The sequence below is a fragment of the Sinohyriopsis cumingii genome, unplaced genomic scaffold (assembly GCF_028554795.1).
Source record: "Sinohyriopsis cumingii isolate HCF-2022 unplaced genomic scaffold, ASM2855479v2 utg001869l, whole genome shotgun sequence".
Taxonomy (NCBI): domain Eukaryota; kingdom Metazoa; phylum Mollusca; class Bivalvia; order Unionida; family Unionidae; genus Sinohyriopsis; species Sinohyriopsis cumingii.
The window spans coordinates 625,428-651,678 of record NW_028316075.1 but is presented as its reverse complement, the minus strand read 5'-3'; the positions used below and the strand labels follow the sequence as shown (position 1 = coordinate 651,678).

General features: G+C 32.6%; 1 protein-coding gene across 2 annotated transcripts; it reads left to right on the top strand.

Annotated features, from left to right (window-relative positions):
• The first annotated feature begins 24 nt into the window (after positions 1–24).
• LOC149771427 (2-oxoglutarate and iron-dependent oxygenase domain-containing protein 2-like) lies at positions 25–26,251 on the top strand. Of its 2 annotated transcripts, none has more exons than XM_089948483.1 (6): positions 25–159; positions 5,376–5,432; positions 6,355–6,465; positions 13,683–13,782; positions 16,237–16,361; positions 18,915–26,251. In XM_089948483.1, exons 1-6 carry the CDS (start codon positions 46–48, stop codon positions 19,431–19,433), a joined length of 1,026 nt encoding a protein of 341 aa, XP_089804609.1. In that variant the 5' UTR covers positions 25–45; the 3' UTR covers positions 19,434–26,251. The 2 variants fall into 2 exon arrangements, with proteins under 2 accessions (XP_089804609.1, XP_089804610.1); XM_089948484.1 differs by lacking the exon at positions 25–159 and adding an exon at positions 167–519.

The window sequence follows — 26,251 nt, the reverse complement described above, 5'->3', positions numbered from 1 at the left end:
CGATTTTCTTTCGTTTGGAAGACTTCCGTGTTGTTTAATAACAAAATGGGAGAGTTCTACGTATGCAGTTGTTTCTACACTCACAACTTTTACATTAAGGAACTTGGCTTACATGCTATTTACATAAGCAAAGAACAATTCCTGAATCAATATTCTAAGGTTAGATATGATAGCTTAGGCATATAGATGCTTTTGACAGTTTTGTTTTGTAGTCTGCTGTTTAGTCCTACACACACTGAAATACTTGTTCCCTCTACTATTTTCGTCTTTCAAGGCACACGGCCATACTATATGGCTCGTTTTACTCCTGAGATATTTTTATATTCATCAAGCCATCATTGACTTTCTGCATCGTACCAAACTGGAGTTACGGGCTCCGAAACGTGCGATTTTCTCGAATTTTGTTTCTTGGGACAACTGCATGCACTTGTGACAACCAATGAACAGAGCTACATGTACCATGTTTGCGACTCTACGATACATCCCTTCTTTAATTACAGAACAGTGGTAGATGTAAAAGTAAGTTTTTTCTTACCATTAACTCGATTCAACTTTAGGAATCTGGTTCCATGCAAGAATTAGACTTTGTCTTCTTCACTGCTCATACATTGTATAGATGCAACTCTACTTTCAAAATAGGTAAACTATGGCGCACACGTCAATGCCAAAATATAATTGGCTCAAAAGGTTATACATATGGTAACATGAGCTCGGACTTGTCTCAGCAGTAAAAATTCACCAAATCTTTATTGACACTGATGGACTATTTGTGGTTCCAATGTCACCTGTTCATGAAAATGTGCACAAAGATCTGTCAGAACCCACCCATATACATTTTAGACACTTACCATACCAGTATTTGATAACTGCTATTTATATGTTGCCTCAAAATTAAAAATGATCACATGATATAGGGTTGTGTTATTCCAGATGGATTTACAAGTCTTTGAACATAGAAATGTGGTCTGCAAACAGTTCCTCAGTTTTATCAATAGGTGATATCACACAAATAGTCTATTAGGACCAACACAGATTTTGGGTCTAATTTATCAGACAATGCATCTAGTACATATTGAATTCTTAATGAAACTGATTTATGCCACCATCAAGATTCCTAGAGTCACTGTTTAACAACGTATGATAGCACATGTATAAGCAAAATGTTTGGATTAATTTTTTCTTGACAAATTTAACCTTGTGCAAAATACAAAAATATGGAATGAAACCAAAATGAACCATGTGCATTCCTTTAGCTATATTAAGTTTTCCTTTGTAAATTCCTCTTTCGGTCCTAACAGGTAGAATATACAAGTTCCCTTATTTGGCTGATAATTATTCTCTTACAAGTTTATATGCACCAACTTGACTATGTGATTTTGCTGAAGGTGAGTAATTTTACACTGAAAATACAGCTATGTTGTCCATGTGCCCCTAGAGTAATGGAAATGTTTAGAATGGGCACGATATGACATACTTTCAGTGGTATATGTAATGTCCAGAAGAATAAAGTTGTCAAATATGTTACAAAATTTTTGTATAAAGTGATTATTCCAGTATATTTATGACTCGGGACCAAACCTTTTAGCCTAACTGACCATGGACCAGAAGAGCTTCTAGGATGGCTAGTTTATAATCCATCTGTCATCCTTCTCTATTTTAGCCCAAGTTTGTTATTGCTACTGTTTTGAAACTAGTTGGAAGTTGCCATGAAACTTTACACACATTCATGCCCAGGTTTAGTTGGTCCTAAATGAAAAAGGTGCCACTTGGACAGCCAGTGTGGTTGCCGGAGCTGCCATCTTGGGAATTTTGTGTTATGAGATAGTATCCTTCTTCCAGGGCATGTCATCACAGTTCATGACTGACCCAGACATGTAACTATTATTAGAGAAAAGAACAAGGGTGGTAGTTTTACACTGATACTAAGTAATATAGACATTCTTCATACACCCAAAAATATATATGAAAAATATGTAATTTTGAGACCATATTTTCTTTACTAAAAAAATTCAACAGTTTCAGGACTTTTGCCAGGATTTTAGACATCATTTTGTTACATCTAAAGCAGATCAGTTGTCGCAAAAATTATGTACCTTTAGGATTTGGGGTAAAAGGGGGTCAATAAGGCAAAAATCATGGGTCCAATAAGTATTTTAAAAAAACATAATCCAATTTTCACTCATTTGGTCATATGCAGGCCTGATAGCCATCTAAAACAACTTTCTTGTATAATGGAGCAACTGTCGATAACTGAATCCCTCTGGATCACATTTGCCTGAATTCCACTGGAAATAAAGGGAAAACTTTCTCATCTTCCCACATCATAAGTGAAAGTAAAATGAAGCTCACTGCCTTAATGAGTTAAGATGATTTCCAGGTGGATATCATTCATTTTTGTTTTGAAAGCTTCCTTTTTTGTGCTTGTTGCATAAGGTCCAGTTTGGTAAACTACACAATGTGAAAATTGTCCTGCAGGTAAGAAGTTTTCTTCATCTTTTCTAACCCCTGTTAACACATTAAAATAAATAGCAAGCACAAACTATTACAGCTCATTTAATTGATGACAGTTTGTGCAACAGGGAGCATGAGAATTTATACCAACCTTTTATTAATTTTGCTATCTTTTTGTCTTCTGCTATTTTTTGCCCAGATAAAATATATACATGTATTTGGTCTGTGAAAGCATGTAAGGAATTGGGACCAATGGCATATGCATTTGTGGATGAGACCATATGTGTATGTTTTGAATACGACTACCATTTAATTTTCCAGGGTGTGGAATGGGAATGATGGAGTTGATTTTCTTTTAAGCCATAATTCTTTTCTTGTACATTGACTTGAGTGGATAGGAAGCCCTGTTTAGCTTAGCAGAACTTTACATATGAGATTTATTAACCTTTGTGTTTTGCATACAACTAAAAAGAATTTGTCTCCCTTTTCACACAGTTGATTATCGATTGATTATCATATTGGTTTGCTCAACCAACTGATGATCAGTTATAATCGCTAATTGGAACAACACTAAACATCAGTCGCTTTATTTCCAAGTAATTATGTGGCCTCAAGAAAACTTCGATTTTATTTCAAAGTAATGGTGTGGCATCAAGAAATGTTTTATTTCAAAATAATTGTGATTTTGAGGCCAGAAGAAAATGTCATTTGTTTTATTTCAAGGTAATTATGTGGCCTGAAGAAAATGTCAGTTGTTTTTTAGAAGTACACTCTAATTGTGTGGTCTGAATATGATGATAGTTGTTTTTTTTATTTCAAAGTAATTATGTGGCCTCAAGAAATGTTTCTTTTATTTCAAAGTAATTATGTGGCCTGAAGGAAATGTCAGTTGTTTTTTTTTAGAAGTAATTGTGTGGCCTGAATAAGATGATGGTTGTTTTTATTTCAAATTAATTATGTAGCCTCAAGAAATGTCAATTGTTTTTATTTTAGAGTGTATTTGTGTCCTGAAGAAAATGGTTTTTTTTATTTCAAAGTGTTAATGTGGGCTGAATAATAATATTAAAACTAATACTGCTTTATTTATAGAGGGTGACTCATTAATCAATGACTATTCTCCCTCGAGACCCTCTTTAGTAGAGTATAACTATGTGCATTTTATGAAAGATAGCAGTAATTACTGTTTTTTTAAAAACATGTTTAGTATTAAAGTTCTAAATAAAATATCGGTTGTTTTTATTTCAAGTAATTATGTGGCCTGAAGAAAAGGTCAGTTAAAGGTATTTAAATTTGTTGTTATATGCACTGAAAACATTAATCTGATGGAAATATTATTTTAGTACTTTGTAGTGGAAGTGAACCAGATAATTATTGTTGCAGCTGAGGAAGCTTCCATTTATTTAATTTATTTAAGAGTGGAGTTCATGCAATGAAGTAGACCCCTTTGTGGTGACTTCTGAGTCCATTTTAATAAATGTAGACTCAGTTTCAGTGGTTTATTGACCTGTTTCAATGATTTCAGCTTCCATTTTGGTTATTTTATCATCCTTTTAGGTCATTTTAGACTCCATATCAGAAGTATACAATTCTTTCTCAGTCATTTACAACTCCTTTTCATTGATTCACATTTTCAGAGATAATAATCTTTTAGCGATTTTGAACTAAAGCAGTCTCATTAAGTTTTGATGGTGAAATGAACCTTTTTGCCTATTCCTTCAATCATAATTTTAAGTGCAGAAATATAAAAAATAAAAGTGGAAATGAAAAATTCCACATACATGTACATGTATATTAGAGTACTGCAAAGACACATGATATGGGATTTAATAATAATATTTTTCTCTCCTTCCAAACTCATCTTCTCACTGCTGGGATGTGCCATTACTGTTCACAACAGCACATATTCCAAGGAGTCATTGTTCATAAATGTAATATGCCCACTGGTTGATGGTCCTTTTGGCTACAGATAAAAAGTGGAAACATTGTAGTGAATAATTAACGAGCATAAACAAATAATTACAAATGTCCGTGCACAAATGTGTAAATAAAACTTATTCACTATTCATTCTAAATGCTCATTTCCATCTTTTAAGTTGTGTGTTCTACAGAGAACAATTCTATAAACATTCTATAATGCACAGGGTTCAAGTTTGATAATCTAGCAGTATAATAGGAAATAAAATTGTGTATTAAAAATGTAAGCACATTCAAAGTTTTGTAGCAAATTGCTAAATTTCAATACCTTATGTGACTTATGGCTGAAATCACAGTTGTGTGAAATTTGCATAAATTCTGTCATAATTACTCATGGTATTGCATCCTTTCAATTCATACAAGCTTGTTGTATTCCAATGCCATAGAAAGTTAGGTTGTATACTTTATTGCACAACAAACCATCCTTTGGTCTGATCTGTTTGAAACTAAAAAGATCAAAATATTTGATTGGAAGCTATTTGCCCGTAACATTTGTCACAGCTGACAATCTTAAGCTTGTTTTTTGTGTGTGCAAATTTCAGATCTTTTATAACCGTTTAAAATTTCAGACTTCATAATTTATGTTATATTCAAAACCGAAGTGTGAAGGATAGGTTGTATCAATTTTGTTGTACTAATGTCACTCTTGTCTCTGATTTAAAGATTTATCATGAGTCCTGTCACTTGCCAATCTGAAAACATGCATGATCATTTATAGTTAAAGATAAAAAAAAACATATTGTTTACTGATATGTATTGAATATTGAGATTTGTTTTGAAGGAGTTTAAAATTGTTATCAAAAATTATGTTAACTTGCCCAACTGTATGAATGTAGATGCAAACTGGTTGCATATGGTCAGGTTTATTTCTTTGCTATCGAAAACATTCAGTTTTATTATGAATATTATTATGGAATTCATTAATGATGCATTTCTTGCTTTTACTTCAGGTGCTGAAACAGCATGGTTATAGTACAGCTGAAAGGACCCAGTCTATCTTATCACAGGTGATAAGTTAAAATTGATGACTCCTTAAACTTCTAAATAAAACTTCACAGATTGCTAAACTTAGTTGAACTGTTAAGAGAATTTTATACAAAAGGCCCAGATGTCCTGTACTTTCACTGAACTGTCCTAGATTTGTTGGACATTTTTATGACTCCAAATTATTGACAAAAGTTGTGGAACAATAATGAATAACCTGTCTATGCACTGGTACCTGTGGTATCCACCTACTCAATGACAATTCATGAACACATAAATCCTAAAGGTGTACAGCTTTTCCACATCATCCATACAGCCATCGTTAGCTCCAGGTGATTTTTGGCTGAATCCTGTCATCAGTAATTCGCTGAGGTGCAGACATTTTGAAAGCTGTATGGTCATTAGTAAGGAAAATGTCAGGAGGTGGGCATATCATGTGCTGTCTGCAGTACTCCTGTATGATTTTTACTGACTGTTTTACTTCCTAAGAATATCTTTAGAAGTATTTTAAAAAAATGAAGTCAAAATAAAATCATTAAATTTGGTTACTCACAATGTCTGCATAGGTATTTTATGTTCATAATACAAGTGGACTAAAAAAATTCTTTATCTTAATGACTTCTCCAAAACTGTTGAACAAAATTTGATCTAATTTGACAGTATTCCGGCATGAAGATACATGTGATGTTAATATGCTGTCAAATATGGCTGTTTTTTCCAAGAAGTGAAAAAGAATTTGTATCATTATCATAAAAGTAAAGCATAGTGATATAAATGCTTACAAAAGTTGTGTTCCTACAGTACTAAATATGGTAAGGGAATGGTCAAATATTGTGTTAAATAAACCTAGTTACATGTATTTATACCAGTGTCACTTGAGTCTCTTATTCATTAAAGTTTTATAAGAGGACTAAGTAAAATTTCTTTGTGATTTTTCCTTTACAGCTGGAAAGTGAACTACAAAGAAGGGAAAACTTGGGACCAGCTTTTCTGCACCGGAAGGCCGTCATCAGAGAAAAGTATAAACTGCTTCACCCCGAGATTTTTCAGTTGAAGGTAACACATTTTAGTCATCACAGAAATATTAGCCCCTGTGTCTGAATGGACACCTTAACTGCAACCACATCGGCTTGTTGCATAATCTGAAAATATTCATGACATATGCATGTACGCCATCAGAATATAGGATCTGTCAATGAGGAACGCTTTTTGCTTCTTCCATGAATTTGAATTTAGTTTTGGTATATCTTACAGACAAGCTTTGCTGTTATTTTTGAAAATGAAATACCCTCCCAATGGAATCGCCACAGATTACAATGTACAGGGCAAAATGTTTTTATTTTTCTAGTGTTTAGTACATATAACTAGTTTTATATGCTTGCCAAAAGATGGAACATATTACCATATTTGCCAGCTTATAGATCGATGTGGTGTATAAGTCGAATCAGTAAATTTGGAAAATTTTCTGTCCTTCATCCTTATATAAGTCGATGCTGAGTATAAGACGAGGTCAGATCAACACCTTGGATTGTGTTTTTCACTTTATTCCACACATTATTGCGAATTTTATCCTACCTTTAGCTCAGTAACCTTTCCATTCAGGATCATTAAATGTAACTAAAAGTACCTAATTTATTTTGCAAGAAGGATTTGAAATGTATTATATACTTTTAGCTACATATAATGACATTGACCCAGAAATTTATTGAGTTATAGATAGGATAAAACTTGTGATGTGTGTGGAATTGAATTATAATAACTTCCAGTTTCATGAATATTAAAATTATCACTGTATGCAATTTCAGATTACCGTCAGTAGGGAAATTGAAACATCAATACATGTACTAAAATGCATTTTCTGTTGGGGGGAGGTCTCAGGGGAAGAGAGATACAGAGAATGATGCATATGTATTCCATCACATTTTTCTTTTTTGCACCTCATGATCAAAATCAAATATGGTCCGATATATAAGAGAGAGTTCATCTCTTTGTGGATTTTTGTTCTTTTTTTAAAAACTTATTACCCCCATGTTGCTGAAGCTTTTGTCAAAAAGAGTTAAAACATTAATAAATGAAATAGCAAATGTAAACTATGAAAATACATACCATACTCCTTCAGGGTTTAAATATTCACAATAGTTATATCCATTTAGTCTCCATTAGGTTAAACCCCAAGAATGACCATTTTGCATACTGTCTAAAATTCTTTGCGAGTATAACAACCTCTCCATTCCCAACAAATAAGATTTTGTTTAAAGCACATGTACTCTTCCTGTACTTAGGTGGCAACTGTTTTTGATCTTTGCTCATACTAGATGTATTTTAAATTGCTGTCATTTCCGTTACCCAAGTTAAAAAAATGTCACTGGCTGAGAAATTTACCATAGTAACCACCTGACATTTTTTTTAACTATATGGTACGGTATTCATAATACCCATGGGTAGCCTCATTTCCCTATTGGTAGCCTCACTAATCTGATCTGGTCTGTTGAATCTTGACCTCAGATAGGTGTTAGTTTGGAATGACTGAATACAGCCATAGCATATTTAATTAGCATGTAAATACCACTACAAAGCCCTGTGATTATTTGAATAATGGAAGTAGAAACAAACATTAGAAAGAATTGCTTACCTAGTGGTATTGATTGATAATGTAATATGGTACTGCACTTGTACATGAGTAAGATCAGTCATCAGGTAAGTGAACAATACAGATTTACAAGCATGATGACATCTGTATGTCTCTCTCTCTCTCGCTCTCTCTCAGTGGGGCATATGGATTATTTGATCATTAGGTGCAAAAAAGAAATTGTGATGGAATGTCTTTGTCATGGTTATTCATCTTCTAACTTCTAAATTCTAATGCACATATATGTAATTAAATTTAAACAATGTAAATTACTGGTGCATGCTGCTTTAGTGCAATTACATCTGATCTAAGTTAGTTTTTAATACTGACGATAATGTAATTGTTTAAAATACTCACTGTGGGATCCTGTATTTGTTCATACACAGTCTCTTCCTCAAAATGAAATACTTTTTGCACATTTTTTTTTCATACTCTTGGAGAAGTATTTTCTGTACGAAAAATATGATACAGCGATTTGGATGACATAATCCATATGTAAGTTGATTCAGAGACAAGACAAAGCTAAGATTTTCTGGTCAAAAAGTATCATCTTATATGCCAGCAAATATGGTATGTTATAATGTAATTCATTCAGCCATCTGTTATCAGTTTCATTTCTGCAGTGTGACCTTCCTTCTCCATCACCAAAATTTCTAAACTTTGTGAATGGCTTGTATTTAGGGTTAGGAAGAAGACCATCGTCATTGGAGTAAAAGGGTAAAAAAACAATGTCACTGAAAGACAAACATTGGTTTCTGATTAATAACTTTTGTTCAGCATCATAGACGTGGGCAAAACCTTTTTGATTGGCTTGCACTTTAGGTAAGAAAGAATCTTTTGATTTTGGAGCCAAATGATACCGTCACCAGATGTTTGTGAATCACTTTACATTTGGTAAGAAAGAAGCATACTGACTTTCAGGTAAAAGTTCAAAGGTCACAATTACTGTGTCAAAAAGGAGAAAAAGGATTTTTTGAAAAATAACTTGAGTTTTAGATCACATATCTTGGATAAAGTTTGTGGAGGGTATGCATTTAAGGTAGGGAAGGGACCAATCTACCTTTGTATGAAAAGGTCAAATGCCATGAACAGGTAACTCAAGGAAACAAAAAATGAGTTTTGCAGAAAAAACATTTGTTTTGGACTAAATTTTTTGACATGTGAATGGCTTGAGCTTAGGATGATTAAAAAAACCCATTAATTATAAGGAATAGAGGTCATCAGTCAAGGGCATAAAAAGTCTGATAAGAAAATAATGGTTTTTGTCAATTTAATTTAGACCGCATACCTTGCTCAAATGAGTTCACAAGACCTATTGGTTAATAATCTCCAGAGTGAACAGTGTCCTGCTAGTGCCTGCATATAGGATTGTTAAACACAGGGCAGGCTTATAGTGTGCCATGTATGGTGATCTTGTTTGGTTATGTACATATTTATATATCCCATAAGGCAGAACTTATTATGTTAACAATGTTGCCCATCCAGTTATCTGCTTCCAGTTTTGTTTCTGCACAATAACTTGAGATGTCCACCATCTGCAGTTACCAAACTTTGTGTATAGCTTGTACATTGGGTAAGGAAGAATTGTGTCAATTCCAGGATCAAAGAGTTAAAGGTCAAGTTCACTGAGATAGAAAGAAGAAAAATTATTCCCAAAAATGACTCCATTTCTTCACCATAAACAGTACCAATATTTGTGGATGGCTTGCACTTGGGGTAAGAAGAATCACTTTCAGGCTGGAAGTCAGAAGGTCAAGACCACTGTGACCAAAAGAAGAAAACTTGTTTATTCACAAGAAATATAGTTTTACATCATCAATATTTATCAAACATAATGGATGGCATTTAATTTGGGTAGGGAAGTATCCTCTTGAAATAACTAATCTCAGACTTTGCAAAGCAAGACAGATGGCAGTTTTTAAGGAATCTTGGCTCTGATCATGAAAGTAAATTTCATTACATCAATATTAATCAAATATGGGGGAAAAAAATTAAAATTGAACAAAAATAATGGAAGATATCCTGTTTTTAGAGAATGGTTAAATGAACAGTTTACCTACATGTTAACACAAGCAAACTAGAAGACAATTTCACAATGGAATGGTTACTCACTTAGATGACAAATGGCAAGCAAACTGTGTTGACATGCAACAATGGATGCACATACATATTGACAATGATGGATGTAATTTCAAGATATATATGGACTGAGAGTAAAAACAAAACAAGGAGATCATATATACAACACTCTCACAGGCATCTTTATACAACAAAAGCTGGAAAAGATATATCAGCTAATTCATGAAGCACACATAGCATATTTGCTGATTCTATAAGATTTTCTGACGTTCAAAAGACACATGGCAATTTAGAAATGCCAAGAAACAGTATCAGCCATGAAATAAACATTTGTTGTGGAAGTTACAGTTATGGTTTACTTTTTGAAATAGGTTACAGAACCTTTTTTGATGATGATTGTTAATTCAGACTTTCACCTAATATTAATTTATCCCTACTTTCAAATTGATATTTCCAATAGTTTCTCAGAAACTTTGGATTCATTTACTTTGAACACTTTTAACTGTTCTTGTAAAACAGCCTGTTTGTGTCATTTTCCTTTCTCTATGTCCTTTCTGTGGTTTCAATCTTTTTGAAATGTTCCAATATTAAGTTTAATAAACTCTGTTTTATTTACCAGCACTTACAGCAGATGCATATGCCCTTACATCTCTGTCATCATTTGTAATAAAGATATACTTCATTTTTAGTGGCAATTTTTAACTTGGAATGTTTTCATGGTACTCTTGTTTATGATCTCTGCTTCTCTTAACTGCTGGTCAAATGGTTCATTGTCTGCTGTCTGCATCTCTATTTCCTAGAGTGATTGTATTAGTTGCCTGATAGTAACTGATGCTTCAGTTTGGTATTCTTTTTTAATGTTTCCAAAGATATTCCCATTTCTTTTTAAATCTGTTTAATTTGTTCTAAAATTCATCTGTTACAGTGGAAGAAAGAGTTGGAATAGTTAGAATATCCTAACGGTCTTACATTTTGTTTAAATTCTTTTAATGTAAAAAAATATTCATGTGGTATGAAATAACATTCTGTTTTAAATCTTATTGGTTGTTTTCTATGGCACTTGGTCATAAAAGATTGTCATCACAGGTTTGAGATCTCTATTTTTAATTCAACAAGATTACCATATCTGTCTATGGATTTTATTTAATACTCACCATTACTATCTCTAGACATATTTTATGAATATTTTCTACAAAATCTGATCATACAGCATGACCATAATTTTTAATTAGTCTTCCCAATACGACTTTTGTTTATTAGTATATAGTATAGGATGATATTTTGATCTTCAAAACTACTAGCAATATTTACGTGATCATCATTTCCTGTTGAATTTACATATCTACTACATCACCACTTTTCTTTCATTTCAAAATCTTCATCAACTTCAGACATTTCTCATTATCTAAATAGTGATGAAAATTGATAAATCACAATTACAAAAAGAAATGATATCTTCAAAGACAAAAATGTTTTCATTTATCCTGAACCATTACATGATATTGAATAGTATGAACAAGAGTTGAACAAAGCTGTATCAGATGGAATATGCAAAGGAATAACCAGTTGGGCTGAAAAAGAGTTTTGGAAACATGGACAAGAAAAGAGTAAAATGGACACTAATTATTTGTCAGTGCCAGTGCTGCAAAAATCTCTCCATCATTTTCAGATGCTGTAATTTACATTGTGACATCACCGATGAGCAAAAGTTTATCCAGTAAACAACTGGGATATTTCACCACATGAATAGACAAATGACACCAAGTAGATATTTCACTGGATTTTTGTCAGGCATGCTGAGTTTGGCTCTGTCAACAGCAATTGCTTGATAACAGATTTCAACAAGTCAACAGAAGACAATGTGAAAATGAAAGATTTTGAAAGAAAACATTTAACATTATCAGTTGACTGGCTGATTTTTGTATGCAGTTGTGCCGTTTATCATTGCAATAGTTCTCATTATGGGAATAGCTTCCTATTATGTAATGAAGTTGTGCCGGGAAAATAATTAGTCAATGCTATTCAAAATCTCATTGTTGATGAAGTTAGCATTTTTGAATGACCAAACTTTTTATGATTTTCAGTCTCATTGGGGTAGACATTTTTCTATATTTTTATGTTTTCACTGGCTAACATGTGTCACAATTTATGCAGTGGAAGCATTTTCTCCTGTTGCAGATTCAGAGAAATCACAGAATGGCATGATCTGCATCAGAGAATGGCATGATCTATGTCACAGAATGGCATGAACTATGTCACAGAATGGCATGATCTATGTCTAGCTCATCTTCACTCACACATTCAGGCTTTGTGAATTTTTCAGTAGAGGTCGATAGGTAGAACATCAATTTATTTTGAACATTATATCAGACTTAATATTTAATGTTTAAAAAAAATAAAGATTTCAAATGAACATAAACACAATTTACCATGTGGCATGTAAATATGTTGTGTGAACAGATTTAAATGCTGCATATGCTGTGAGAACAGATTTAAATTCTGTTGTGAAAATAAATTTAATTGCCACATAGTAAGCTGAATTGATGATGTTTGTTGTATTCAGCATGCTTTTAAAGCAGCTATTGAAGCTTACAGTACAGTAATAGAAAACGCAAGAGATTGCTATTCTTTCCATTTTATTAAGCCAGTTCACAGCTGATTATCTAATAGCAGATGTTCTGTTTTCTGACAGTATTGTGAAGTGTATAGTTGAATGCAAAGTCAAACATACATTGCTTATAAAAACATTAGTCTGCATGACTCTAGCTAACATTTTCTCTCGATAAATATCTTTTTCACTTGCTGAATAATAACATGTTGTGTGAAAATAAAAACTTCATCAACTCAAATTACCATTCAGCAATAAGCTATGTTCCTACTGTTGCTTTGAAAGCTGTTTAAATTTACAGTTGGCTTTCATCATCAGTGGATATTAGAGAAGCTTTCAGGTTGATCATTCTAGTATATTAGGTGCATTTCAAAAATGACTATCTGATAGCCAATGGACTTTTATCAGGCGAACAATAAATAGAATAGCAGTTGTTGTTAGGTAAATGTTGGACTTGGGTATCTGTATATTCCATTTCACTTAGTGATTTTTCAGCACCAAAATTATAGCATTCTGTCAATCAGTTGTCAGTTTCAAATATGCTAGCTTTGTACAGTGTGTTTCAACAGTAAAGTAATGGAGATGCCTAGAATACATCTCTCAGAATCTAGTAGCGGAGGATGTGGCCTAGCACTCAAGTTTTTTTGTTTTTATGCAGTGGTTGTATTTACTCACTGTTATTTTATTTTGTTGTTTGTGGCATCAGCTCACACCAGAAAAGTCTTTACTGTTTTAAATTTAACTATTTAAATGTTGCTGTCATCAGCAATTTACTATAGAGGACATTAAACACGTCAGGTATATGTCGCACTGCTCATAGTACTCTTGTTAGAAACTTGTATTTACACCAAATATTTTTATGGCCGTATTTCATAAGCACTCCTTAATAGATTTATCTATGATCTGTATTGAGGAGAAAATCTTTGATAGTTACAATATAATTTTTTTTCTTTACAGACAGAATTTTTGCAGCCAGAGTTTTTAAATCTGGTAAACTACTGCAAACAGAGTGATGCAACAGTTGGTGGAGTAATGCAATATCTGGCGGAAACACAAGGTTATTTTTTAACTATCTTCAGTTTGGGCATCATATATTTTCATGTTTTCAGTATGCCCTATTCCATATCTACATCCGACACATATGTCTGTCTGTCTGGGCATGAATCTTTACAGCTTTGGAGTTCAGTGATCTTCTGTCCATGATATCATGTTCAAACACAAGATCTTTCTACTCCAGTTATCAAGTGAATGTCTCAACCTAGAGATATCAGTGTATATTATTGAACTGAAAAATCATGGGAGAAAATTCACCCTTCAGTTGAAAAGAAAAGCATTGTTTTAATATAGGAGGGATTTAATGAAGAAATAATAGCATGGCCTGAAAATGTGATGTTTAATTTGCTTGCATTCAGTTGATTTTTTAAAGTGCAATTTTATAGAAATTAAATCAAATCCTGGAACAGCGCATCCTACAGTGGATCCTTTACAATGGGAAATATTTTTGTTACAAATCTGATATGTTGAGGTTCTCAAAAGTATCTGAGTTGATTTTAATACTGAGCAATTACAAATTTCGACAAATTCTTTTTTGGCCATTTGTGTGAAGACTTTCAAAGAACTCTTGTCTTTTCATCACTTTTCAACAAATGAGGAGACCTAAGCAGATTTTTATGTATTCTAGAGTCATGGACTCTCCCTACTGAACCAAACAAAAAGCTCTGAATTGTCTTTCAATGACTTAATTAAGCTTAAAAGAAATGAGATTGATTTCAGAAAGATATTAATATATAGACCAAGTTAAACTTTTCCTCATCATTTGACCATTATTATCCCTGCACAATGCAGCCCTTTATTTAAACAGACCTATTTTTCATTTCCCTGTAATTATTTCATAACAACATGATTGGTTCAATTACTGTAGCTTGGTGATATCTGGATCATATGACTTTAAGTACTTAATTTTCTTCCAGCAAGGTTAAAGCCTTTTGTTACTGAAGCATAGTGAGAAATGTATTGTTCCTGGTTGTTGTCATTTATTTCTTTTTAATAAATCTTCTTATTACCTACACAGTTTCTTGACATTAATGATATTAATCAGGTGTAAAAATGTATGTTTCCAGAGATCTAGTGATGTGCGAACAGAAAAGGCTTTCATGCTTCATATCAGCTTGTTCAAATTTCAGTTAAATCACTGTTGTTAATTTGTATTTAAAACATAATTCTGTAATTGAGGAATGGTTTATTAGCTCACCATGCCATAAGGCCATGTGAGAGTTTGGTTTGACCCTTTGTCTGTCGTGCACACCATCCATTGTCCTACATCCATTTGTCATTTGTCAACAACTGCTGACTGCTCCAGTGGCCTAAGTGGTTAGAGCATCTTCCTTGGATGCAGGAGGTGGCAGGTTCAAATCCCAGCCAAGTCATACCAAACACAGATAAAAATAATAGCCATTGTAACAAAAATTAGATAATTGCTTTAAATGAATTCCTCAAAATGTCCAGATGATTCTGATCTGCTGTTAGATGTAATATGGCCAGGCTTGATATGCCTAAATGATGCCAGTTTGCCATCAGATGTTACTGTGAATTTGGCCAGGCTTGATATGCCTAAATGATGCCAATCTGTCATCAGATGTTACTGTGAATATGGCCAGGCTTGACATGCCTAAATGATGCCAATCTGCCATCAGATGAGGCTGCTGTTACTAAAAAGAAGAGCCTCAAAAAGCTCTTCTCATTAACTAGGGAACAGAATTTGACAAATTTGGCAGAGTGTGTCCTTCCAGGGGCATCACAAGTTTGAACTGAACAAAAAAGCGCTCAACCCCACCACCTACAGTTGGCACTGCCTTGCTTGAACTCCTTCAGATTTATATAAAAGATGACATATCACTTCTAAATTGGGTTGCTGTTAATGAAATTAGGAAGCTTCAACTCAAAGGATCCTGGTATCGTGGTCTTTCAAAACAAGACAAATGATGCTGATGTGTGATTAAATACGGGTGAAGATACAAGAATTAAAAAATGTTAAAGCATATGTTTTCATGACATGGCATCAACAGCACTGAAGAACATTCCCCAGAAAGTATCTTACTGACTGATTTTCTTGGCTTTTGCATTTAGTTGCATGGTAGCTGTTAGCCACGTGAGCAATCTCGGGCAGATATCAGCCTCTCATCAATAACGACACGTTTAGTCTTCCTTTAAATCAGGGATCTCAAACATGCAGCCCGACATGCCATATCCTGTGGCCCACAAAATGATTGGCATCACCTGGTCTCATGAGAGATAACAAAGGTGGTGCAGTCATTGGGCCATTGAAAATGCCCTCATGCAACCCTCAGGGTGGTTTAAGTTTGAGACCCCTGCTTTAAATGTTAAAATCTTAAAATTTTAGTATCATTACATAACATTATCATGTTTGTTAGGGTAAATGATTATTGTTTCAAGCAACTTCAGGTTTCTCTGATGTCAGATGCTGATATGCCTAAAATACTTTATTTTTCAGTGAAGAAGGTATATGCATTTCCTATGTTCACAGACAATTTTTGTCGCAAACTTACAGAAGAACTTGCTCACTTTGAGGAAAGTGATTGTCCCAAGGGAAGATCCAACACAATGAACCATTATGGGGTAATCAATTAGTGTCTATCAACTATATAAAACCTGGTTTAAAGGGTACTTCTTTACAAAGGACAATTATTCCCAAAGTCCACTCAAGAATATGATACAGCAATTCTTGTAATTTAAACTGAAGATAAATGTTTTAAGAAAATGGAAAAAGAACATTTAACATTCTAAGCTATGAACATTTAACACTCTAAGCAAAGAACATTTAACATTCTAAGCAAAGAACATTTAACATTCTAAGCAAAGAACATTTAATGCTCTAAGCAAATGTACATTATGCTGTTAGGTAAAATTAGCTTGGAAAACAATGGAGTATATGCAAATTTGGGAGTTAATTGGCTGTATTGTGTCCTTTGACTAGACACCTTATTTTCATTGTGTACATTTCAAGTTCAAAATTTTGATTATAGAATCTGTGGCTTACCTTTCACAGAGGTTATTTCTGGCATTATAAAATACTGAAAAAGATACAAACCCTTACAATAAAAATGTACCTGTGTGTGATGTATTAATATGAATATATATATTTATGCCAACATTATGTTTAACATCTGGACAAATTGCAATCATAAGATGAAAAACAAACATAAAATGATGATTTTTAAAGTGTGGTCTAAATTCAAATCAAAATTAAAATGTGAAAAAAAGAGTTACATATATCTGAAATCTGGCACCAGTAAATTTAACTACGTTGTACGTAAAAATATAATTTGTTTTAAAGTTGCTCATGATTTACTTAGTTTTATGAATGTGAGTTTTTATTGGAAGAAAAAAAATCTTTTTTGCATAAGATAGTCAAAGAAAATGTTTACATTTGTATGCAGATAGTACATAAAATACATTGATGTAGAGATTTGGAATTTGCTGTTGGACATGTTCAAATTTTCCACATATACCTGTATACCCTTACCATCAGGAAATATTTTCATGAACCAAATGTATAATGACACAAAACAAGTTGCTTTTTTTCACAAAAGATGCAGGAGTGAATTAAATTCAAGCCCACATTTTAGTATACCAGTTGGACATTATAAAGTGTATCCAATCATAAGAACTCAAACACTGCTGTCCAGTAAAAACATCCATCACAGCATGTCAGAATTTTCTCCCCAATCAATGAATTTTATATATTTAAACAGTCACATGAAATAAATAATTTGTGAAGTGTAAAATGAATTAATTTTTTTCTGAATATTGGATGGTCATGGAAGTAGTTATGACAAAATATGCAAAAATTAAACGACTTCACATCTTTTTAACTGATATCATAATGTCCAATGTCTTATTTTGAATTAAAATAAAAACATGTATGTTGATTTTATTCTAATTTACTTTTTTGTTCCCATCACACCAAAAAAGGTGCAAGAAAACCCTTTGAGATTAGTTTATTTTATATTTTGATTCACAGCAATCAAGCTAACCGCAGCATTTTATTCTAAAACATCCCTAGATCAGTAATGGTGTAAATGATGGTCAGTTCAGGTTTACAGTAAGTTTTATCAAATGCAAATTAATTAGAGAGAGTATATATCTGTTGTTCAGTAATACTTCCAATGCTTTTTCTCAAAACAAAAAAAGTTGTGCAAATATGGTTATGATTAGAAAAGAAATCTTATCAACAATCTGAAATGTGCATATTATTTTAGGCCTAACAAACAATATGGCAACTAAGTGCTCCAAACTTTTCTTTTCACTTCAGTTTCAATACATGTATGAATTTGCTGTTACCCAGTCGGGCCTCTTGTATTGCACACATGTTCACTAGCTTAAATACAACAATTGTATTATGATATTGGGGGGAAGGGGGAGAGCTAACATAACAAACAACAACAACAATTGCTTTTCTGGGCAGATAGACATATGACTGGTATTCACATCATGACACTACCTTTGTTGGTTTATGACCAACCATGTATCATTAGTTTTGACCCTTGAAGGGCCTCTTTCACATATAATTCCCATCTATCACTAAGGACAGGACCAAAACTTAAGATCTAATGAAATTCATTCAGTTTGTTCTCAAACTGTCAAAAATGAGAAATTACCAAACACCCCCAAATGTTGCACCTAATATGACAAATAATCTTTGATCAAAATGTCACAAATACTGTGTACAAATAAATCTGAAAAAGATTTAAGTAAACAAGTAAAAGACCTTCTTGAAGCATGGGTCTTGCTCTTACCTGTGCAGATACAGTTGCCATTACCATACATGAAAAATGATTAGTCAAAAGGCAATTATTAGAGTTATTGATCACTTTAGGATTTAAAAAGTTGTTTAGTGCTTGATTTTTTATGTTTATGACAGCAACTGTTCTGTTGACTTAGTGTCATTGTAATTGTTTTCTCATGGCTGACCTGTATGTACAGGAAGACTCTCTATATATTATATTATCATACCTGGATTGCGGAGTTTAATTAACCTTGAGCGGTACGAGTCACCATTTTATACATACAGTAGGGTTTATATATATAAACAAATACAAAATATGAATGTTGTTTTTTGATAATGAAGACTGACTTGTTCCCATAGTTATGGACATATTTATTTTACAGCTCAGCATGGATGAAATTGGCTTTAATGACTTCATCACAACCCTGAGAGTGGAATATATGCAACACATAGCTAGACTGTTATTTCCAGAGTGGGGAGGTGGAAACCTGGACTCTCACAAAGCATTTATTGTCAAATACAAGGTTGGAGAAGACCTTGACCTTGGTTATCACTATGACAATGCAGAAGTGACATTAAATGTGTCCTTGACTGACAGCTACCAGGGAGGTTCCTTGTATTTTGGTGACATGAGAACTGTTCCATTACCTGATACAGAATGTACAGAATACAATCATGTATATGGTGTGGGAATACTCCACAGAGGGCAGCACATGCATGGAGCTTTACCAATATATTCTGGGGTCAGGTATAACCTTATTACTTGGATGAGGTCTTCCAAGATTCGCAACCAGTTGTGTCCAATGTGCAACAATAAGCCAGACCTGGTAAAGACAGTTGGCTATGGAGATGGATTTACTGCTGATGCACAACAAACAGCTGATGTGTGCTTATTAACATGATATATTAAAATGCAAATCAAGAACATGCAAAAAAAAAGCAAGGCAGTAGTCAGACTTGGAACACGTTTTACATTGATCATTGGCTGGCTGTTTTGGTGGAATTTAGGATATCTGATGTAAATTGGTCCAATCAAAGTGTAACCAAGGTTTATTAATGGTTTATTGAGCCAAAATCGCAGACAATGTGGCTGCCATGTGTGTGTGTGTGTGTGTGTGTGTGTGTGTCTTATCAGCACAAGCTTGGCAGTAGAGTGACGTTTAATTGCTGCAAAGATTTGAATACAAAAAAAAATTGCAAGCAGCTTTAGGAAGATAACCTGGTTTAAATAAACATAAACCTGTAGTCTTACTAGAGAAAAGATAAAAGTTAAAGATGTCAGAATTTTTACAATGGTATACAATTTAAATGATAATGACAAGAAATATATAGAAAAAATCTTCAAAATGTTATAAAGTTAGAATAAATTATATGCACCATATTTGCTGGCTTATAAGTCGAAGCTGAGTACAAATTGAATGAGCAAATTTGGCAAATTTTCCAGCCTTGATTCATATATAAGTAGACACTGAGTATAAGATGAGGCCAGATCAATAACTTTTTTAACTTTTTCACTTTGTTCCACATAAACAACACAAATTTTATCCTATTTATAATTCAGTAACCTTTTATGTCAGGATCATTAAATGTAACTAAAAGTACCTCATTTGTTTCACACAAAGTATTTTAAATGTATTATGTACTTTTAGCCACATATAATGATGCTGACCTAAAAATTTATTGAGCTACAGATAGGATAAAATTTGCGAAGCTGTTTGGAATTAAACTATTTAATAACTTCTGTTTTCATAAATATTAAAGGTATCACTGTATGCTATTTCAAATTACCAGCAGTAGGGAAGTTGCATCATTAATACTAAAATGCTTTTTCCAGTTCTTTTTGGAAGAGAGATAAAAACAGAGAGGCATATGCATTTCATCACATTTGTCTTCTTGCATCTCGTGATCAAAATAAAATATTATTGCCTGATAAGAGAGAGAGAGTGAGAGAGATTTCACCTCATGATATTTTTGTACCTTACTGCACCTGTTTAACTGAAAGTTTTTGTCAAAGAGAGATCAATAAATTAAATAGTAAATGTAAACTATGAAAGTACATACCATACTCCAGAGTTTAAATATTCACAATATTTATATCCTTACAGTCTCCATGAGGTTAAATCCCAAGAATGACCATTGCACATGCTAATTTTCTTTGCAAGTACAATAACCTTTTCATTCCCAACAAATAAGAGTTTTTTTTAAAAAAATGCATGTACTCTTCCTGTACTTAGGCAGCAATTGTTTTTTTATCTTTGCTCATACTTTAAACTAAAAACAGTTTTATCGGTAAGTTCAAAAGATGTCACTGGTTGAGATCTTTACATGAGTAACCAACGTTTCCTTTCATTATACAATACCATATCCATAATACCCTATGGGTAGCCTCATTTCCTTATTGGTAGCCTCACTAATCTGATCTGGTCTGCTGAATCTTGACCTCAGGTATTAGCTTGGGAAACCTGACTACAGCTGTAGCATATTTAATTAGCTTGTAAATACCACTACAGAGCCATGTGATTCTTGCATAATTTAAGTGGTAACTAAAATTAAAGGGATCTGCTTACCCAGTGGTATTGGTTGATAATGGAATATAGTACTGCATTTGAAAACAAGTAAGATTAGAGTCATCAGGTAAGTGAACAATATGGATTTCAATTCTCAAGACATTTCTCCTCTCTCTCTCTCATAATGGAACAGTTTTTATTTGATGGTGAAGTGCAAGAAGAAAAATGTGATGGAATATCTGTCTTTGTCATGGTTATTCATCTTCTAACTTGTCAATTCTAACACTCACATTTGTAATTAAATTTAAACAATGTATACTACTAGTGCATGCGGCTTTAGCTCAATTACATATGATATACTTTAATTTTTAATACTGACGACCATATAATTGTTTAAAATCCTTCTTAATGTGGGGTCCTATATTTTTTTCATACACGATCTCTTCTCCAAAATTAAATATTTTTTACACATTATTTTTCGTACTTATTGGGAAAAAAATGTCCATACGAAAAATTATGTCACATGCAATAAAACGATTGGATGACATAAAACATATACAAGTTGATTGGGTGTAAAAGACGAAGCTTAGAGTTCTGGTCAAAAAGTATTGTCTTATAGGCTGGCAAATAGATTCTGCTAAGAAGTAATGTATTCCCAAAATTTGATGTTAACATTTATTAAAAAATAGAGATAAACTGTTTTATTACTCTTTAAATATGTGTAATGTAGTATTTAATATAGTATTTTGAATTGATAAATTAATGAAGATGTTACATTATCTTTAGACTTAAAATTCCTTAATGTGTCTGCCATATCCAATTGGTAAATACAATATATATTACATTTTTTAAACTGTTAAAAAATGAAATTTGAATTATGTCCCCTTGTACAAAATTTCCAATATTGTTCTTATTGGTTAAAATTATAATAATAAAAAAATAATGCCATATAATACTTTTTAATAATATGGTTACTAAATAAATAATAAGAAATACTTTTTGAATATAATATACATTTTTTATTTATATAATACTTTTGTATTTATATTATTGCCAGTATTATGCAGATAAATAATAAAATTATAAAAGTTCAGTTCCAGTGTAATAGTCATCTACAGTTCTCACTGTAGAAAACATACTACATACTGACATACTGTCCAAATAATTATGCAAAGTTTTTAGATAATTTCAATGTCAGACCAACTTACAAAACTCTACAATATATTTGATTTTAATACTTTATTGGATTCTCAAAAACTCTCCTGCACCACTCTTCTGTGTAAAGACTAAAAATTCAAAAACAACTCGGTAATGTCAACAATTATTCATACAGATAAAACTTGTGTGGCCTAAGGTTATTCTATTTTTGACAGTGGTCATCTAAGTTGAAAATATATAGAACAAAAGCAATTACCATTTGCTTTTATTTGTCTAGATTAAGGGAATGCCTTTAGCAGGGTAAACTTTACTTTTATGATAAAACTCTAGAATCTTTAGGGTTCCACCCCGATTTATCAAATGGTTTTCAATATTTTATACTGACGTACTTTTGTCCATAATTGTAAACAACCATATTTTTCAATCTTAGTTTTCTGTTGTGCAGACAATTCCATTGAAAAATATTTATTTTGGCAAAAATATATTCAAAACCAGCAGGTACTAAAATTAACCCTAGTAATTCAAATGAGACATTTTTTGGAAAATGTCTAAATTGATGCGATCTTCTCTTAGGAATATCATGGATCTACAACAAACAATAGTTGGTTTCCTTTTCAGCAGTAATTTAACCCAAGATGATCACTGGAATAAACATTTTCTAAAACTTCAAAATATCTTATTTCTTATGAAAACAGAAAAGTATCTCATGTTTCTAAATCCATTATTGTAAACCTTCTGTCATGCTGTAAAATATGGTGCAATGCATCTGTAAGGGATTTTTCAAAACATTATACTACTCTCATCCTTAGAAGTAATCTTCACATTTATATGGAATTGTAAATCTGAACCCCTCACAAAAGCTGTATGTTTTAATCCCTTCAACGAAGGTAGACTAAATATAACTTGCAAAATCAGAGCCTGAAGACTTAAGCATATCCAAAAATTATGGAGTGATCACTCTTCAGAAAAATCGAAATATTTCACAAGATATTGGATTGGATTATAGTTAAGAAAATATAACCCAAATAAATACACACACTTTATATGTTCCAAAATTTTATGAAAATGTACAACTATTTTATTATTGGCACAGTACCCACCAGAACCATTCATCAATTAAAACTGAGAAATTTAGATTAAGAACCCAAATTCCAAAATACTATATCAGATTGATTCTTTAATGTGTGGACATTTCTTGACCCAGTTACCAGAGATGCATGCTTGAAGCTTGTACATCATATCAATACAGTAAAGTATATGTTTTTGTGCACGTTCTGCAGCGGAATGGAAATGACGGACCATTTAATTTTGATGTGATTTATTGTATCCCCCCTTGCAACATCTTGAGATTAAGTGATCAAACAACTTTCAATAAACTCTTTTAATACCTTTTATACTTTCATGAAATTTGGCCACCTTCCTACAGAGGCATCCTTCCCAGAGGCAGAATTAAAAAAACCTTTGTCGTCTCCTGTCAGATTAATATAAGTATGCAGTTTGGTGTTAAAAAGTTCACTCATACCTTCTGTAACAAGATAACCAGGTTGGATTTCAGATTTATAACAGAAGACTTTTGGGTGGTGGTACAATGTTTATTGATGGATGACTTGAATCGAAAAAGAATTAGGATTAATACGTGCGTGTATAAGATCCAGATCTTGAATTAATTGACATAATCCACATGAACCTAATACTGTAACAAATGCGAATACAAGTAAATGACTTTACACAGTACAAGGACAAAGGTTAACGATTCACAGTAATTTCACATGACAAAAGGAATGATATATTTTACCCAAATAGTAAAATGACGTATTCACTCAAATAGTTAAAAAATATGGTACTTTACTAAACTGGTAAAATGATGAATTGATGGGACAGATATAATACAAAATATCTTAACACTCCCAAAACACTGGGTATAACAAACCCCAAAATTAGCCCACAACTAAAAGATTACATGTATGGAGTTACACAAAACACTCACATCACTAGCATACTTGGCTACCAGTCACACTGGTCAATTAAGCAGTCAGCATTACAGGTAGTCACTGACCACCATTCAGTTCCTTGGTCAGTCAAGCAATCAGCTCCCACCAATCGGTCAGCAATGCCTGATCAGCTGCTCCTCAACCAGAACTATACTGTACTATGAATGACATGGGCATATATGTTAACACGTAATGATGTTATATATGGTAAGCTATACAAATTACATTATCGGCACAACATTACAAAGCAATAAACTTGTGTCCGATAAGAATCCTATGGTACTAAACGTTTCTTAAGAAAATGCAACTATAAAGCTAATATAATCTCCTGTTAAGTCACATACAAGAATAGAAAATATTTGCATTATACTACGCAAGCCGGAGTTACATAGAAAATATACAAAAATAAACGTGGTAGTACAATAGTTATAACCTATAATATACATAAGAAATTAATAAATAACTTGCATACCTCTACAGCTGAAGATTTGCAAGTCCTTGAGTAGACTGCTCACTGACGGGACATTCCTTAATGTAAAGATTTCATCCTACAGTGAGGCATTTATACACAGTGTAGCCCTACATCATCTGTGGACTTGAATCAGTTTTTCCCATCAAAAGAATTTTGCACGTGCAGCATAGGATGATCCGAACTAACTGTTTTGAAATACTGTGCAATATACATAAATCACCCTCGGGTATTATTGTACACACAAAAAACCCCAACCCAAGTACATGTAATTAATCAAGAAAGTGATTTATACAATTCCATGACATCTTCATAAGCTGTTACTAGCAACGCTTTATTTAATTACTGTCGCCAAATTAAAGTGTATAATAAGAACATATTTTTACAAGTATAATATGAACGAATTCCATGATAAATAGTGTTTTCCTACTCTGCTGTCAACTTTATACAATTCTGAATTAGAATTAGAATATTTAGAATTATACTATCTTTCGTCCATTTTCACACCATTCAGCTTATATTTAATATTATGTCTATCATTTTCATGCTATTTATTGTATTGCCATCATGTGCCACATCTTGACACATCATTGCAACCAAAAAATCTAAGTTAAAGGATTGTAAGACTGAGTGAACATATTTATATATAGGTAAGTGTGGGTACATATTTACGCATGTAAGATTAAGTGTGTATCTCACACTTATAATAATTTTATTTAGCAATAACATGTTATATTTGATACATGTATGCATTTGTATGAATCAATATGTATATAAATGAATAAAATCTTATCACACCCCTCTCACAAAAGAAAATCTGAAATGACCTTTAAAATTATGTATCAACATCATACAAAATTTTAGAATTTTGACCTTTTGGATAAATTGTATTCAGATGGTGAATCCAATATGTTGCCTTTAACAGATGTACCATTTCCAAAATAACAATTAAAAATCTTGTTAAGTATGGAGACTGTCACTGAAGTGTGTGGTGACATGCAATGTAAAGATGGATCTATAACTTTACTTAAGTCTATGTTTGTTCATGCATTTAGATCATTTTTAACTGGTTTGTCCAGTATACTGTATGCCACACACTTCTTACAGGGATCAAATGAAAAAAATTTGATTACACAATTAGTATCATAATTCATACTGTTTCTTTGATGTTATTGTTACTAAAAATTAGTATTTTCATTAATGAAAGAACAGAGTAGACATCTGGGTCTATTACATTTAGTTGACGAACCCTTTCTACATGATGTCCTTATTAATTTCAGACTAACCAGGAAATCTTTGAGATTCTTCATTCTTTTATAAACAGGTGCGTGCCTGCTTTTGTGAAGCAATTAAAATACTTGTGTTACATGATAATTGCAATAAATCCCAATCTCAGCATACAACTTATTTTAGGTCAGCTTGGACTATATGCAATAATAAAAGGAACGATACCTTCATCTTTGACTGTGATTTTACATTGTAGTAAGTCAAGTTGTGTAAGATACTTTTAGGAAAGCAGCATTAATAATGTCAGTTTGAAAAATTTCTGTTTAAAAAAATGTTTACATAACTCTATTAAAGATGATTTAAAGACA